We start from the raw sequence: 14,620 nt of genomic DNA on the forward strand, positions 1-14,620 counted from the left end.
ACCCAAATACGGAGTCGTCAGCCAGATGCCAGTGGTTGGCGATATTTCCAATCCAATGCTTGGAGTTACAGCCACCAGAAAGCATGATGATGTGACGGAAGTAGGGTACTACAAGGCATCGCTAGGATCTGGGGTGGTTGTTGAGCTAGGAGCCACCGACAGGGCGGGCATGTTTAAGTACCGATTCCCCAAAGACGGAACTGACGCCCAGATCGTTGTCGATGTCTCCCATGTTCTGCCGTCATATCGGGGTCAGGGTCTCGGGCAGAACTACCTGGGCGGGAGCATCACCGTAGAGCAGGATGACAACATGAAAACCAGATATACCGGGCATGGAACATATGACAATGTGAGTCCGGTTCTGCCGATGTGTTTTGAGGACAAGGTTGATGAAATTTCCAGGGCTGGAACCGGGCAGCACCCTGGAGCGTCTATTTCTGTGGTTACTTTGATAGCCAGGCGACTTGGAAGACGTTTCTCAGCAAAGACCGCAAGTCAGACGAGATCATGATGTTCGGAAGCGACAATGCCACGATCACATCCTCCGAGGGGCGGCTTGGTGCCATCTTTGCTTTCGATGGCACCGACATCACTTCTCGAGTTGGAGTGTCTTTCATATCTACACAGCAAGCTTGTGAAAATGTCGACCGCGAGATACCAAGTGGCACAAGTCTTGAGACATTGAGAAACAACACGCGAGACGTATGGAACACCGAGATTCTGGGCAAGGTGACGTCTACCGACAAAGACGAACGGAAACTGAATCAGCTCTACACGGCCCTCTATTTTATGCATCTTTTGCCCCAGAATAAGACGGGCGAGAACCCGCTATGGAAATCCGAAGAACCTTATTACGACGACATTTTTACCTTTTGGGATACGTTTCGTTGTACAACCTCTCTCATGCACATCATCCATCCTACCGCCTACGAAGAGTTTATCCGGTCTCTCATCGATATATTCCGCTTCGAGGGCTACGTGTCTGATGCACGCTCCTCATTCTGGAACGGTGCAGTGCAAGCCGGATCTAATAGCGATAACGTGCTGGCCGATGCCTACGTAAAGGGTGTCAGGGGCAAGGTCAACTGGGAAGACGGCTTTGCGGCTATGGTGAAAAACGCCGAAGTGACCCCTGACAACAACGACGATCCTCGAGACCCTTTTGGCTCGACAAAAGAAGGTCGGGGCGCGCTACCCGACTGGCTAGAGCGTGGATACATCACCCCGAGGTTCACTCGTTCACTGACGCGTGCCGTCGAGTACTCAGTCAATGACTTTGCTCTACACCAAGTTGCCGCTGGACTAGGCAAGATGGAAGAGGCGGAGAAATATCTCAACCGCTCCCGCAACTGGCGCAATCAATGGAATCCTAATCTCGAGGCACTGGGCTTTCGTGGGTTCCTGGGTCCGCGTGACGAGAACAGCGGCGCATGGCTCCATCACGACCCTCTGGACTGCGGCGGCTGCTACTGGGGAGATCTGCTCTATCAAGGCCTCTCCTGGGAGTATTCGTTCAACGCACATCACGATTTGTCCCACCTCATTGATCTCGCAGGCGGAAACGACACGTTCCGCGACCGCCTCGACATGACGTTCGAGCCGGGTCAGTACGCAGGCAACGACCAATTTGGGCACACCATATTTAATCCTGGCAACGAACCAAGCTTCGGCACCCCCTATCTGTACAACTTTGCGGGCAGGTCGGACCTGTCCATCGAAAGGAGCCGTTTCATCGCCCGCAAGTACTTCAAGCCCACTCCCGACGGTCTGCCCGGAAATTCAGATGCGGGCGCAATGGAGTCGTGGCTTCTTTGGAGTATGCTGGGCATGTACCCTTTGACCGGCCAGACCACGTTCCTCATTGTCGCCCCCTGGTTCTCCGATCTCACCATCCATCTCGGCGAGGGCAAGACGCTGCAAATCATAGCGACGGGTGTTGATGAGGCGAACAAATCTTGGCACGTTCAATCCCTCAAAGTCAACGGAAAACCATGGACCCGCAGCTGGGTCACATGGGGTGACGTCTTTGCCGAAGGGGGCACGATGGAGTTCGAGCTCGGCCGCGAAGCGAAAGAATGGGCGACTGGCCCTCTACCACCCACGCCCGCAAGTGAAGGATACAGGCCCCTGCCGCCTGTAGAGTTTCCAGACAAACATGTCGGACAAGGTCCACTACCACCACCATCGAGCGAGGGACAGGACGACACGGAGCTCAGGGCCATATACATCGCCATCGGTGCTAGCGTAACCGGCCTGACAATTTTGAGTGGTATCGTTCTTCTTGGCATGTGGCTTCTTGCTCGCAGGAAGAAGCATACCGCCCAGACGATGGGAAGTTTTGTCGATGACGTCCTGGGGACAGCTTCCCGCCCGCGGGTGATCGAGCGACTTTTCCAGCAGCGACCTCTTTTACAGCAAGGAGAGCAAGAGCTCAGTGAACGGTCGAGCACCGGATCGTCATCACCAGAGCCAGGCGAGCCCTACAGAGATGTGGTACGCGAGTAGATCAGACTTCAAGCACACAAGCGATTTCTCCCAAGAATATGTAGCAATAGCAAGCGATATCAATACCAGCAATGATTGATGATACGTAGAATGAGAAAGGCAACCTAAACGCCTATTCGCTATGCTGACCCGGCATTCGCTGTGTATAGTGACCAAAACTAACTGTGTGTAAAGCTCAAGATGTACGCAGGCTAACTGTGATCGCGCTGGTCGCCTCCATCCCACACGTTACGGAACTCCTCCTCATCGCCGACGCGGAAGCGTAGATCTGGTTCGTCCTCCGATTCGTCCTTATTCGCCCACGGCGAGGACTCGTGGGGCGCGGCCTGCTTCTGGGGGGTAGCTGCCGGCTTCTTCCTGTCGTCTTTGGTCTTGGAAGAAGCAAGCGTCTCAGCGCTTTCGCTCTCGGCGGCTGTCGCATGAACTGGCTTGGGCGACTGAACCCTGGGCGTTGAAACATTCGAGGAGGTCGCTGCCGGGCCAGCGGTTGGAGAGGAGTGATCGGGGACAAGACCCTGTCCAGAGAGCTTCGGAGCGGGAATGCGTTTCTGCTTCTGCTTCTGTTTCTGCTTCTTCGGCCTGCTGCTGACGACGGATGGCTCGCTAGACTGGTGGCTGTTCTGTGAGTATGCACGCGTGCCCTGCGGCCTGGAGGGCTGGTAGCGGTAGTTGCCGTCTGGAGCTCGAGCGTAACGCTCGCGCAGCGGTTCATGGGCAGTGATGACGGGGTACTGTGTCTGTCAGAAGGCATCTTGCGTGAGGGTTCACCAATTACCTACATTCCAATCCCCATATTCGAGCTCTCTTGCTTTGGCGTAGAGCTCCTCTTCTTCGGGATCTTTGTTCTCCTCATCAATGTCATGGAAGGTGCCATTTTCGAAATTGTACTCCTCGCTTGGCCCTCCAGCAGTGCCAGCTAGGAGGGGATCGCGCTCATTGAGGTCATGGTTGACCTGTCGGTCGACCTGACCGGGTGTCGGAATCCAGTACTTGCCCTTGCCACCGCGCTGGTACCGCATGCCCTCCTTCAGCCTCCCAAGCCTGGCACGCGACTCCTCGTGGGGCATGATCTTGTCACCTGAATCGTATATGCGATAGTTGTACTGGTCACCCGAGAAGGTCTGCTTCGTATCCTCGATGAGATCCCTGATGCCGAAGGCGTCACGAAAGGCAAATTTGACGGGCATGCGTGCGGCGAGAACATTTCGGTCAGCAAAGTCATGCCACGAAAATGCATACCAATGCGCGACAGCGAATACCGGCATTTCGATGCAGATCAGAGCGTCCTGTATGGCGGCCGCAAGGTTGTCGGGAGTGTAGCCCTCAACGCTGTCAGGGATAGCACCCAGCCACACCAGAATGGACAGCAGAAACCCCTGCCAATACGACGCGAAGATGATGAGCTTGATGCAGAGAAACTTAGGCACAGGGCGGAACGGCAACAGATCCTGGTGCATGCAGACCCAAAACAGACCCAGTGAGTATAGACTCAGAGTCACGCTGACATTGTAGACGATGCCACTCCAGAGATAGCCGGAGGAAAGACCGATATAGCCCTCTTGGTATGTGCCGGTGGCTTTCATGATGATCGAAGCGACGCTGAGAACAGGCTTCAGCCAGGCGTATTGCAAGATTCCGCGCTTGATAGCCAGGAAGGTGTGAGGGTCCGAAATATCGACGCGAGGAAGGACATGGTTCATGGGCCATAGGTGGCTAACAGGCTCGCGGCCATGGGTCATGATAATCAAGGATCGCTCACCACCGAGGTAGTTGATAAGAAGGTGAAAGAAGGTGTAGATCGTAAAGGCCTTGCACAATAATGAGATAATGGGCAGCGACGCGCGGAGCAGCAGTGTAGACGTACCTCATAAATATCGCGAACGGGATCAACAAACTGCGCGGCCTTCAACGAGATCATGCTTGTCCACGAAGCGATGGAATATATGGGCACCCTGTTTCACGGGTTAAGTTGAGCACGACAAACGCGCTGGGGCAGGAAGGAATCCTACATTAACAGGATTCGAACCACATATCGTTGCAGAAGAGGCTTTCGGTAATTCTTGCTGTATATCTCGGACGTTAATCGAAGTTCGAACGAGGGGGTATCGGGAGAGAACGAACGCCTGAAGAGTGATGGATCTACGCACAACGATCTAGTCAGCCACAGATCCATAGAGTAAACTTGGAAGCACTGCCATAGAGCTTACACAATAGAAAGAAGTGTGGCAACCAGAGCTGCGACGCCTGCGACTATCGTCGTCGCAGTCGTGAGCTTCTGACCAGTACCACCAGCCATGTTTGACGCCGAGCCGAGCGAGGTGGATGTGTCGATGCGAGTATCGTCTCTCGTTATTCTGCGCCTTCAGTCATGGCAATATTCCGATGACTAAAAATGTGGCTGTGTCTTGGTTTTGGGCGAAGCGTGGAGGTCAAATCATTGAGGCAGGCAGCAGCATAAGATGCAAGTGATGATGGATGACGATGGCCGCGAGATGTTGCGACAGCTAGGAGCTGGCGCTGGCGCTGGCGCCCTTCTAGTTGTGTTGAAGTCACAGGTCACTGGTTGCGCCTGTCGCGTGGGGTAAATAGGTACGTACTGTACCTGATCTCACGTACCTGCCTTTAGGTGCTTGAGCTAAAGCTCCGGGGGTCGTTAGCGTGGTATCCGATGCCCAGCGCGTCATCCCAGCACTCTGGACGTCCAAGGTCGTGTCTGTTCCGAGTGGCTCGTGGCTCGTGGCTCAGTCAAGGCGTTGTGTTGAAGCGATCGACAACATCTTCATGGAGAACATTCGAACGAACACCAGAAGCAGCGTCCACTGACAGAAACCCGAAATGCACCCCGACCACGCGAATTTCAATGTCAATGGATACACGTTGTCCTGAGAAACAACGGACCACACCCACTCTAGTTCCAGAGCCAGCATCCGAATCGGCCGACTCTCCGAGCAATGGCAGACGGGAGGACTGCACGAGCCGACTGAACGACGCGGGTAGTGAGCTGAAGGTCTATTAAGCTGTGCTGTTGCGTGACACGCAGCGTGTACATAAAGATGGCCGACGCCGACTCTCCAAACGACTTCAACCGCATCCCCGAAACTTTGCCACGCTTCAATGGGTATGTTCGCGGCTACATCGCGACAACGAGCCAGTGCTGACAAGTCGCCCGTAGCGCCTTTCTCGGATTCATCATTCTAGCTAGTGTATTGTATGGACTCCTTTGCGCCACGAATCAGAACCGTAATCAGCGCTGACATGGCACCAGAGCCATCTTCTTCCTCCTTTACTTCAACAGAGTGTTCAGCTGGTTTATATCCAAGGGTATCAGGGCTTGGTCATGGCACAAACACCGAATACACATTGATATCCAGGCGTTACAAATATCACTCCTCGGCGGCCGCATTTTCTTCACCGGTCTCAAATACCATGGAAACAACGAGGCCTTTCACATACAGCACGGCTATATCACTTGGAGATACTGGCTGCGCCGTGTCAGGGACGTGGACATAAAAGACTCTAAGAGGGACAATCATCAACTGGGAAGCGAGTCTCCCAAAAAGCGGGAAAATAAGAAGGAGCTACCTTGTCGTATTACCGTCACAGTGGCTGGTCTTGAATGGTTTGTCTACAACCGGACGCCTGTGTATGACGGTATTCTGGCAGGCCTGACAGGAAACAAACCCGAGGATGCCGTAACAACAGGGACGTCAAGCGAGGAGACGACCGCGAACTTGCGTAATCGAGGCTCCAAGTTGTCCGAAAAGCTGGGAGATGAGAGTCAGCCAGCACCAGTCAGCAACCACGGGGCCAGGGACACCTCCAGCACGCCTGGTGCACCAGATTCACCCGAATGGAACAGGCCACAGCAACACTCTTCGATCGGTCGCTCCAGCTCTTCAGACTTGTACACGGGGTCGAGGACGTCGGCAGAATCTCAACCCGACCTACCTGCCATGCTGCAATTGTTCCCAATCTACGTCACTTGCCAGAAGGCAGCACTTGTGGTTGGGAATGAAAACACCAAAGCTATATTGGTAGTGAAAGCCAACTCATTGACAGGTGAAGTAAACGCATCTGCCACCACAGGCCCTGATCCATATAGGCAAGTATTCAAGATGAGATTTGATCGTCCCGTCATTGAGATGAAAGACAACGAGGACTACAAAGAAGACCAAGTTGTGAGAGCCAGCAAGGGCAAGCAGGAGCCCCAGGGTAGCCATCGCTGTATCAAGGCCGGTTTCCTTTTGCGTCACAAGCGACGTACCCTCGGAAGGCTTCGAAATCTTGTTCCGTACTGGCGCAAATCCGTTGAGTCCTTTTTCATTGATTCGGGAGCCACGGCTGGGACAACAGCAACGCACGTTCCCTCTTCTGGCCAGTGGCAAGGACTCGCTCGCTACTTGGATGACGACGATCGGGATTCAAAGACGCGATGGTCGAACGTGGAATATGCGGCAGCGACAACTTTGATCGACAGTCCAGAGGCAACCCTGACTGTATACTGGGATTCTCCCGCCAGGATCACCGACGAACCGGCCAGTCGACGGATGAACAAAGGAAATGCCATTTCGAACATCAATGGCGCTACATCCCCAGAATGGGGCATCAATCTATCTCTCAAGGGTGGCACTGCCAACTACGGGCCATGGGCAGATCGCCGTAGAGCAGATTTGCAACGGGTCTTTTTGCCCGGATTATCGAAAGATGCCACGCCAGCAAAGCCCCTACCTACGGGCGCCTTCCGTGTTTCAACACAGTTCAAGCTCTATGTGGAGCTGGAAGAAGAATTGACACTAAGAATACCGACCAGAGAGACTTCCAAGAATTGGCGATGGAAGGGTAAAGAGCCGTCCACCAAGGATGATCGTCCGCACCAAACCAGAAAGCAGAGGGCGAAGGCCAAGAAAAACAGCAAAGGAGACGCGGCCCCCCTCCGGCCCGCCGGCTGGCTGGATTTCAAGATTGCTGCGAATGCCACGATTTCCTATTCGATGGACTCGTTTGCTGGCACGCATGGCTACAAGATGGGCCTTGACCTAGATTTACCAGGCACCGAACTCTCCAGTAGTGTCAATCACGAGTTGCTGTGGCGTTCAGGGGCACAGCGAGTACGCTGTGATCTTTCGACTCCGTTGAGTTGGAATGCTCTACGGTCTTGGCACTTCAACGTCTCAGCAAACGACATGGAGTTGTTCCTGCTCAGGGATCATATTTTCCTGCTCATTGATCTCGTTGACGACTGGGCTAGCGGCCCGCCTGCGGAGTATCTGGTGTTCATTCCTTTCCGCTACAATATGAACATCGATCTCAGAAATTTCAAACTCTACCTGAACGTCAACGATGGCAACATCATTAATAAACCTACAGATCTGGACGACAATGCATATCTCGTGCTGTCAACTCCTGTTCTCGCATCTCAAGTCTGCATTCCAATCGACAAGTACCGGCCGAGCAAGAACACAATCCCATTCGATATCCAAGCGGAGTCCTTCTCACTCGCACTGCACGTACCCCCCTGGAACACACAAGCGTCATTCCTTACTTCCAAGGAGGTTGGACAGGGCGAAAATTTGACAGTCAACGGTGGCTACACCTACAATGCAACCACCTCGCCTGCTAACACAGACACGCTCACTCTAAACGTCTCTGGCCAATCTCCCACGGCTACGATACATGGCTTCATTATCCGATATGCTTTGAAGCTGAAAGATAACTACTTTGGAGACGACGTTCATTTTAAAACACTGGACGAGTACCAAGAGGCATTGCAGCTAAGAGAGCGCGACCCAGAGGCGGAGGCAGCACTCCGACCACCACCGAAAAAGTCGAATGACCTTGATGTAATCCTCCATGTTCGGGTCGATGACACACGATTGCTGATACCCGCAAATCTATGGTCTACAAAACGGAACATCCAAGTCGAGACTGCGAGCATCACTGCTGATCTGCGGTTTACTAACTATTACATGGATTTGGAGCTTGCTGTGAGTCCTCTGAATCTATCACTAGGTACTAGTGATTCGGGAATGGAGACGCCCATCAGTGCTACAACTAGTACGCAACTTTTTATCGACGGGTTAGGAATCTATGGTCATCGCCTCTTCGGATTGCCGCCAACAGAGCCAACGTATCTCTGCAATTGGGACCTTTCTGTTGGAGCTGCAACAGGCGAATGTACAGCCGACTTCTTGGCGGCCCTTATGCGCGGTGGCCAAGTCTTTGGGTTTGAGTTTGACGACGACGAGAACGCTTTGATACCACATTCCTCCATCGTTATGTACGATGTCACGTTTCTCCGCGTTGCAGTCCAGTCGGTTCGAGTTTGGCTTCATGTGGAGGAAGCGGCATTCTTGCTTTCTACTGAGACTATCGATGTCAAATTCAATGACTGGGCGCGGACGCACTACTCGAAACGCGCAGATATCCGGATACCCAACCTTCAAATATCCTGCGTCAACTCTGAGACAGCCGCCAGACAAAGATCAAGGCTCCCACATAATTTACAAGCCGACGCTCTTCTGAAAGCGACCATTCATGTGGCCATCGTGGGCCGCAAGTTCAATTTCTCTGAGGAGCGTAAAATGCAGCAGGAGCTGGTCCGAAGAGAGGATCAACGGACACATAGGACTGATTTTCTTCTTCTGCCGGGTCTCCTGGACGAGCTGGTCCCAGATCTCATCGATGCCCCAGCGACAGCCCCTCCGGTCGTTCCCGATCCCGCGGTGATGGAACATGATGATGAGCAGTCGAGCTCTCGAGCGTCCACGATTCCGTCAAACAATTCCCGGAGCCTTCGCCACAAAAGCTCGTTCTTGTCCATATCCACAGCAACCAGCAACGACAGCAATGTCTCCATAGACAAGACGCGGCTGTCGGCGGGATATCCCAAGTCAAACTACTCCTTCCGAGACAGTAGAGCCATGACCCCTTCTGGATCAGTCGGCAGATCACGAAGGGACCTCTCAGCATCTACTGGCCGTCAACCGTCATTGTATGGCATGTTAGGAGACAATAATGGTCGAGATCAACACTCATCCATGGCTTTTTCCAGCCAGTTTTATCCTCCCCACTTCCCTCTTGAGCATGCTCAACCAGGGACAAGCGGATCGCCATCTCCCAGTCTTGACCTGGGAGACCTTGAGGCAGATGGAGACGCAACAACATTCGGCCTCGATGATGTTGATCCTGATGTTCTCAGTGACGACAACGCCTATTCGAGTACAATTATCGAACTCCCTTCGGGTATCACGGCCTGCTTGAACCCAGTATCAGTGCGCTACGTCTCAGGGTTGATTGCAGCTTTACAGCCGACGGACCCAGAGGACATCTTGGACTCTCTTCAGATGAATGCCGTTACGAATTTGGTCGACGAACAGAAACAGGCCAAGGTCAAAGGTCACATCAAAGATGTACTGCTTAAGATTCCGCGAGCAAGCATTCGCTTCCTCAATGCAGAAAATGATGACCCTGAAGCGGCAAAAAATGCCTGTGATCAGTACGACGTCACCTTTTCGCAACTTGCTTTGACATCACGATCAGCATCGAAAACAGCGCAGTCTCTTGATAAAGGACGATCAACGGCAGCGCAGACAAAGACGTCCATCATGCTGAGACTCGGCTCTGCCGAGGCTTCAGTTGCGGAGCGCTCACCTGGACTTGCCGAGGATCAAGCCGCGGTCATGGCAGAAGTTGATCGTGTGGTGCTTTCCGTCGGGTCCAAAGATGTCACGTACATCGACGGGGAAATCGATGCCATCAGAAGCAGTACAGCGTCTGGAAAAGTCGACTACCTTGCGTCGCTTGTCCACCGGACCGGTTTAGTTGCTTCCGAATTGGGTGCATTACTGAGTGAAACGGTAGCTCACCATGAACGGCGGATGAAGCTCTTGATACATACATTAGTGACGGAGGGGCAGACAGCGCCTGATCCGACGTTCCTTGTCCGTCCATCAGCTGTTTTGCGCTCCGCGGCTGGCCATCTACGCACTGCTGATGCGTGGAAGTTAGCCGTTCGACTGCGTCAGATATACGTCTGGCTCCCTGCCACAGTCCGGGACCGTCTCCTTTACAACTCTTTAAGCAGTACCATCACTGTACCGCCGCATGCGAGGGAGCAGGTGATTAGCTCGTTTCAACGTTGGCGCGGGTGGGATCTGGACAATATTGCTGGCTCCCAGCTCATCGCCAGCGTTTTCGGAGGAGCTCCTGACCCTGGAAACACTACACCGCCAATGGTGCCCTTGCTGGTTGCTTTCCGGCTCAGAGAAGTCCAACTGATTCTGGATCCTGGCCCGAAACAAAACAGGCTGTTCGTCTCAGAGCTGACTGCGAGACTTGAGAAGAAGCCAAATGACACAGCTCGCAAGACGACTGAAACCGAAGACATGGCTGTCCTCAATATCAACTGCAACGATGCGGCAATCAACCTCAACTGGGAACTATGCGAGCTCGCAGATGTTCTACTCCGGCTGTACAACGGATCTAGGCGGCGAGACAGTTCTGCAGGTCAGACTTCCACGGAAGCAGCACCGGACCGCACGAGTGACGTGCAGGCTCGCCAACCGATGCATGTTGTCATGGCTCTCTCGAGGGGGTCAGTCGAAGTTGATACGATAAACCTGAGTGCAAAAATCTTGGGAAACAATCTCAAGGCGTCCTTGCTCACCCATTCGCTCGAAGATGAAAGCACCTCGCTGAATTTCATACTGAGCTGTGACGCTGTCACCTCCAGGCTCCACCACCGCTCCCAGCTGCTGGGCATGTTCCAGCTACGCAACCCGAGTGTCTTCATCTCCCATGAATTGCAAGAGCTTGACGATGTGTCCTGTCACACGATTAAGTCAACAGCAAGCAGCCAGTCCCTCACCCTTGTGGTGCGGCAAGACCCAATAGTTCTCCTCGAAGTCGTCGATGTTTTGGTCAAAGATGAGCTTGCCCAGCTTTACCAATTGAAAGAGCAGCTTCCATCTAGCCCGCCGACACACAGCGACGACCACAGCATTGCGGAAAGAATGTCATCCTTCAGAGTCAATGTGGCAATGTTCCTTGACGAGTATGACATCAGCGTGCCACTACTCCAGTCCCTCACGTATAATTTGTCAGGAGTTGTTTCTCGGGCTGCTATAGCGGCGAATTTCGGCAAGGAGCTCATCTTTGACTTTGACATCAAGGAAAATCAACATGACTTCCGAGTCAATGTCAACAATCAGCCGCGAAGCATCTCGCTTCTTCGTATTCCGCCAACAAACGGACGAGTCAAGAGTCGCATGGGTCCAACCGAGCATTCTGTAACGGTGTTCGCCTCCGTTGAGCTGATACAGCTCGATGCATCTGCCGTCTATAGCCTTCTCGGTGCCCTCAACCGTCCTCAAATATCCAATACCCTGAATGAGGCGCAAGAACAAATCAAATCCATACAGGAGCACGCGACGGATATTTTTGGGCAAGAAAAGCTTGTGAAAGAACCTCAAGTCTCATCTCCTCCAACTCAAGAGCAGAAACTGGTCTACACGGTTCATGCAACCTTGGCAGGTCTCGAAATCTTCGGCAATACGCCTCTCAAGTCCGGAGAACATGATCTAGCATACCTATGCTTCAGTCTTGACAGAGTGCACTTGGAAGTGGCCAATAGACACGATGCACACCGTCCGATTCTTGCGCAACCGGAACTCCACGTCAATCTAAGGTCAATCATGTTTGACATTCAAAAGGGTAGCGAGGGCGCAATGAGATCTTGCGGTAGCATCACATTTGGGGCTCTCATATCGGCAAGCACACGACATACTGATGCCGGCGAGGAGGAGAGATCATTCAACTTCAAAAGCGATGGATTGGACATTCAACTGTCACCAGAGACAATCTCGACAGTAATGGAGATTCTAGGTTACATGGGCGGCAAGATCAAAGACCTGGACACCTCACGCGAACTCGAGTACCTACGCAGGATTCGACAGCCTAAACCGCGTATTGCTCTCAACGACGAGGAACAGGCTGAGCCCCCTGACCTGATCGATTCTTTCTTGTCATCGCTGGTCTATCAGTTCGAGATTCAGGACACCCAAATCAGCTGGTTCGTTGGCGACGCCGTGGAGATGCCTTCCCTCGACAAAGAGGATCTTATTCTATCAATCAAGCTCATCAGTTTCGGCACGCGCCAAGCCAACTCGGCACGCCTCACGATCGAAGACTTTCAACTTCAGATGGTCCCACCTGGCCAGGACCCACGGATGCGCTCTCGACACTCTGCACTTCTTCCTGAAGTGGTCTTCAACATTGCCTATGTTTCCACACCTACTGCGCGGCGTCTGGCATGTCAAGCGGTTGGCAAGTCCCTTGATTTGCGCCTCACATCTGGTTTCATCATTCCGGTGGCCAACTTGAAAGATTCGATTACTTTGTCCATCAGCAACGTGCAAAAGGCATCCGAGGACTGGATCATGAGCACAAATCATGCCAAGCCTGATGAGGAAAAGCGAGGAGCGCCGCGAATCGAAACCCCCACACTGCGGCCGGCTGGCATTCTCGGCAAGAAAGGATTCGAATCTCTGCTCGTCGATGCTGACTTTGCCGGTGCCGTCGTCCACGTTTCGGGCAAGAAAGCAGCGGGGGGAAACCGAACCTCAAGAATTCTACGCCAGTCTGCGGCGGGCGGAAAATACGGACAATTCAACCCTGACGAATCGGGGAGCAGTACTGTTCTTCGAAGCCCTGGCGTGGCTTGCAAGATCGAATACAGAGACAACGACCAAGAAGATCCCGCACTCTACGGAGAGATCAAGGTCGATGCGTCGAGCAACACCCTGTACCCTTCCGTCGTGCCCCTCATCATGGAAATCATGTCGAGTGTGAAGGAAGTTGTCGGGGACGACACGAGACCAAGCGCGCAGACGTCACTACCACAGCTCAAAGCAGAGGTCAGCAACGAGGATAACATTCTGACAGCCGACCCCAATGCTGTTCTGGGTCGTCTGAAGTTGAATCTTGGCCTTCGCATCTGTCGCCAAGAATTTTCACTCAGTTGTCAGCCTATCGCCCGCGTGGCCGCCACCGCTTGCTTCGATGACATTTACTTCACCGCAAATACAGTACGATCTGTGGAGCAAGGCAACTTTTTCGCCATATCTGGCGCCTTCACCAACCTGACAGTGTCTGTCCAACATGTTTATTCCAGAGAATCGACGGCTAGCTTTGAGGTTGAGTCCATTGTGCTTTCCTTTATGAACAGCAAGCATGTCAGCGGCACGAGCGGAGTTTCCGCCATTCTCAAAGTTAGCCCGATGAACATGTCGATCAACGCCAAGCAGCTTCAGGACTTCTTACTCTTCCGCGAAATCTGGTACCCCAAAGAGCTCCGCCAGGGGTCCGCTGCGCCAGTGGCCAAGCTGACTACCGAGACATCTCAGGGACACCTTGTCCAGCGCTACCAGCAGGTAGCTGCGACAGCCGCCTTCCCATGGACGGCCACGATATCTATCACGTCCCTGGACGTCAGTGTCGACCTCGGTCAGGCAATAGGAAAGTCTGCCTTCAAGATCAACAACTTCTGGGTGTCCTCGAAGAAGACGTCAGACTGGGAGCAAAACCTCTGTCTCGGGATCGACAAGGTAGGAATCGACTGCACTGGCAGGCTCAGCGGCTTTGTTGAACTGCAGAACTTCAAGCTCCGCACTTCGATCCAGTGGCCTGAGCGTGAGGCAGCACTCAATGAGACGCCCATGATCCAGGCTTCCATCGGCTTCAGTCAATTCCGTGTCAAGGCTGCCTTTGACTACCAGGCGTTCCTGGTTGCGGACATTACTTCACTTGAGTTTTTGATGTACAATGTGCATCGCAGCCTTGAAGGGAGCGGCGACCGACTCGTGGCAATTTTCGATGGCGATGCGGTGCAGATCTTTGGCACGACCAACTCGGCGGCGCAGGGGCTGTCGCTCTATCAAGCTGTACAAAAGCTGATTCAGGAGCGGCGCGCCAATTTTGAGACGTCTCTGAAGGAAATTGAAAAGTTCATGAGGCGCCGGTCTCGCGGCAATAGCAGCACGGCGATATCATCTCCTCAGACCTCGGCGCCGCCCAAGCTGCCAGTCGACGATACCCTGGCAAAGTCGCCCATGAATCC

General features: G+C 53.3%; 3 protein-coding genes across 3 annotated transcripts in view; 2 read left to right on the top strand and 1 right to left on the bottom strand.

Annotated features, from left to right (window-relative positions):
• Positions 1-310: 310 nt before the first annotated feature.
• On the top strand, positions 311-2,505 carry VDAG_00458 (glycosyl hydrolase; the record flags this gene model as incomplete). Its single annotated transcript, XM_009651835.1, has 2 exons — positions 311-349; positions 403-2,505. 2 exons carry the CDS (start codon positions 311-313, stop codon positions 2,503-2,505), a joined length of 2,142 nt encoding a protein of 713 aa, XP_009650130.1.
• A 191-nt stretch (positions 2,506-2,696) lies between these two features.
• Positions 2,697-4,801, bottom strand: VDAG_00459 (uncharacterized protein; the record flags this gene model as incomplete). Its single annotated transcript, XM_009651836.1, has 4 exons — positions 2,697-3,236; positions 3,285-4,313; positions 4,370-4,457; positions 4,713-4,801. The coding sequence occupies 4 exons, from the start codon at positions 4,799-4,801 to the stop codon at positions 2,697-2,699; spliced, it is 1,746 nt and encodes a 581-aa protein (XP_009650131.1).
• A 757-nt stretch (positions 4,802-5,558) lies between these two features.
• The window catches only part of VDAG_00460 (uncharacterized protein), a gene marked incomplete at its 5' end in the record, with an annotated part of 10,128 nt that continues 1,066 nt past the window's right edge, over positions 5,559-14,620 (top strand). The window contains 3 exons of the mRNA XM_009651837.1: positions 5,559-5,623; positions 5,801-13,467; positions 13,591-14,605. Coding sequence (XP_009650132.1) covers positions 5,559-5,623; positions 5,801-13,467; positions 13,591-14,605 — 8,747 coding nt within the window. The remainder of the gene's footprint in view (positions 5,624-5,800; positions 13,468-13,590; positions 14,606-14,620) is intronic.

Source organism: Verticillium dahliae, genomic scaffold (genome assembly GCF_000150675.1).
Source record: "Verticillium dahliae VdLs.17 supercont1.1 genomic scaffold, whole genome shotgun sequence".
NCBI lineage: Eukaryota > Fungi > Ascomycota > Sordariomycetes > Glomerellales > Plectosphaerellaceae > Verticillium > Verticillium dahliae.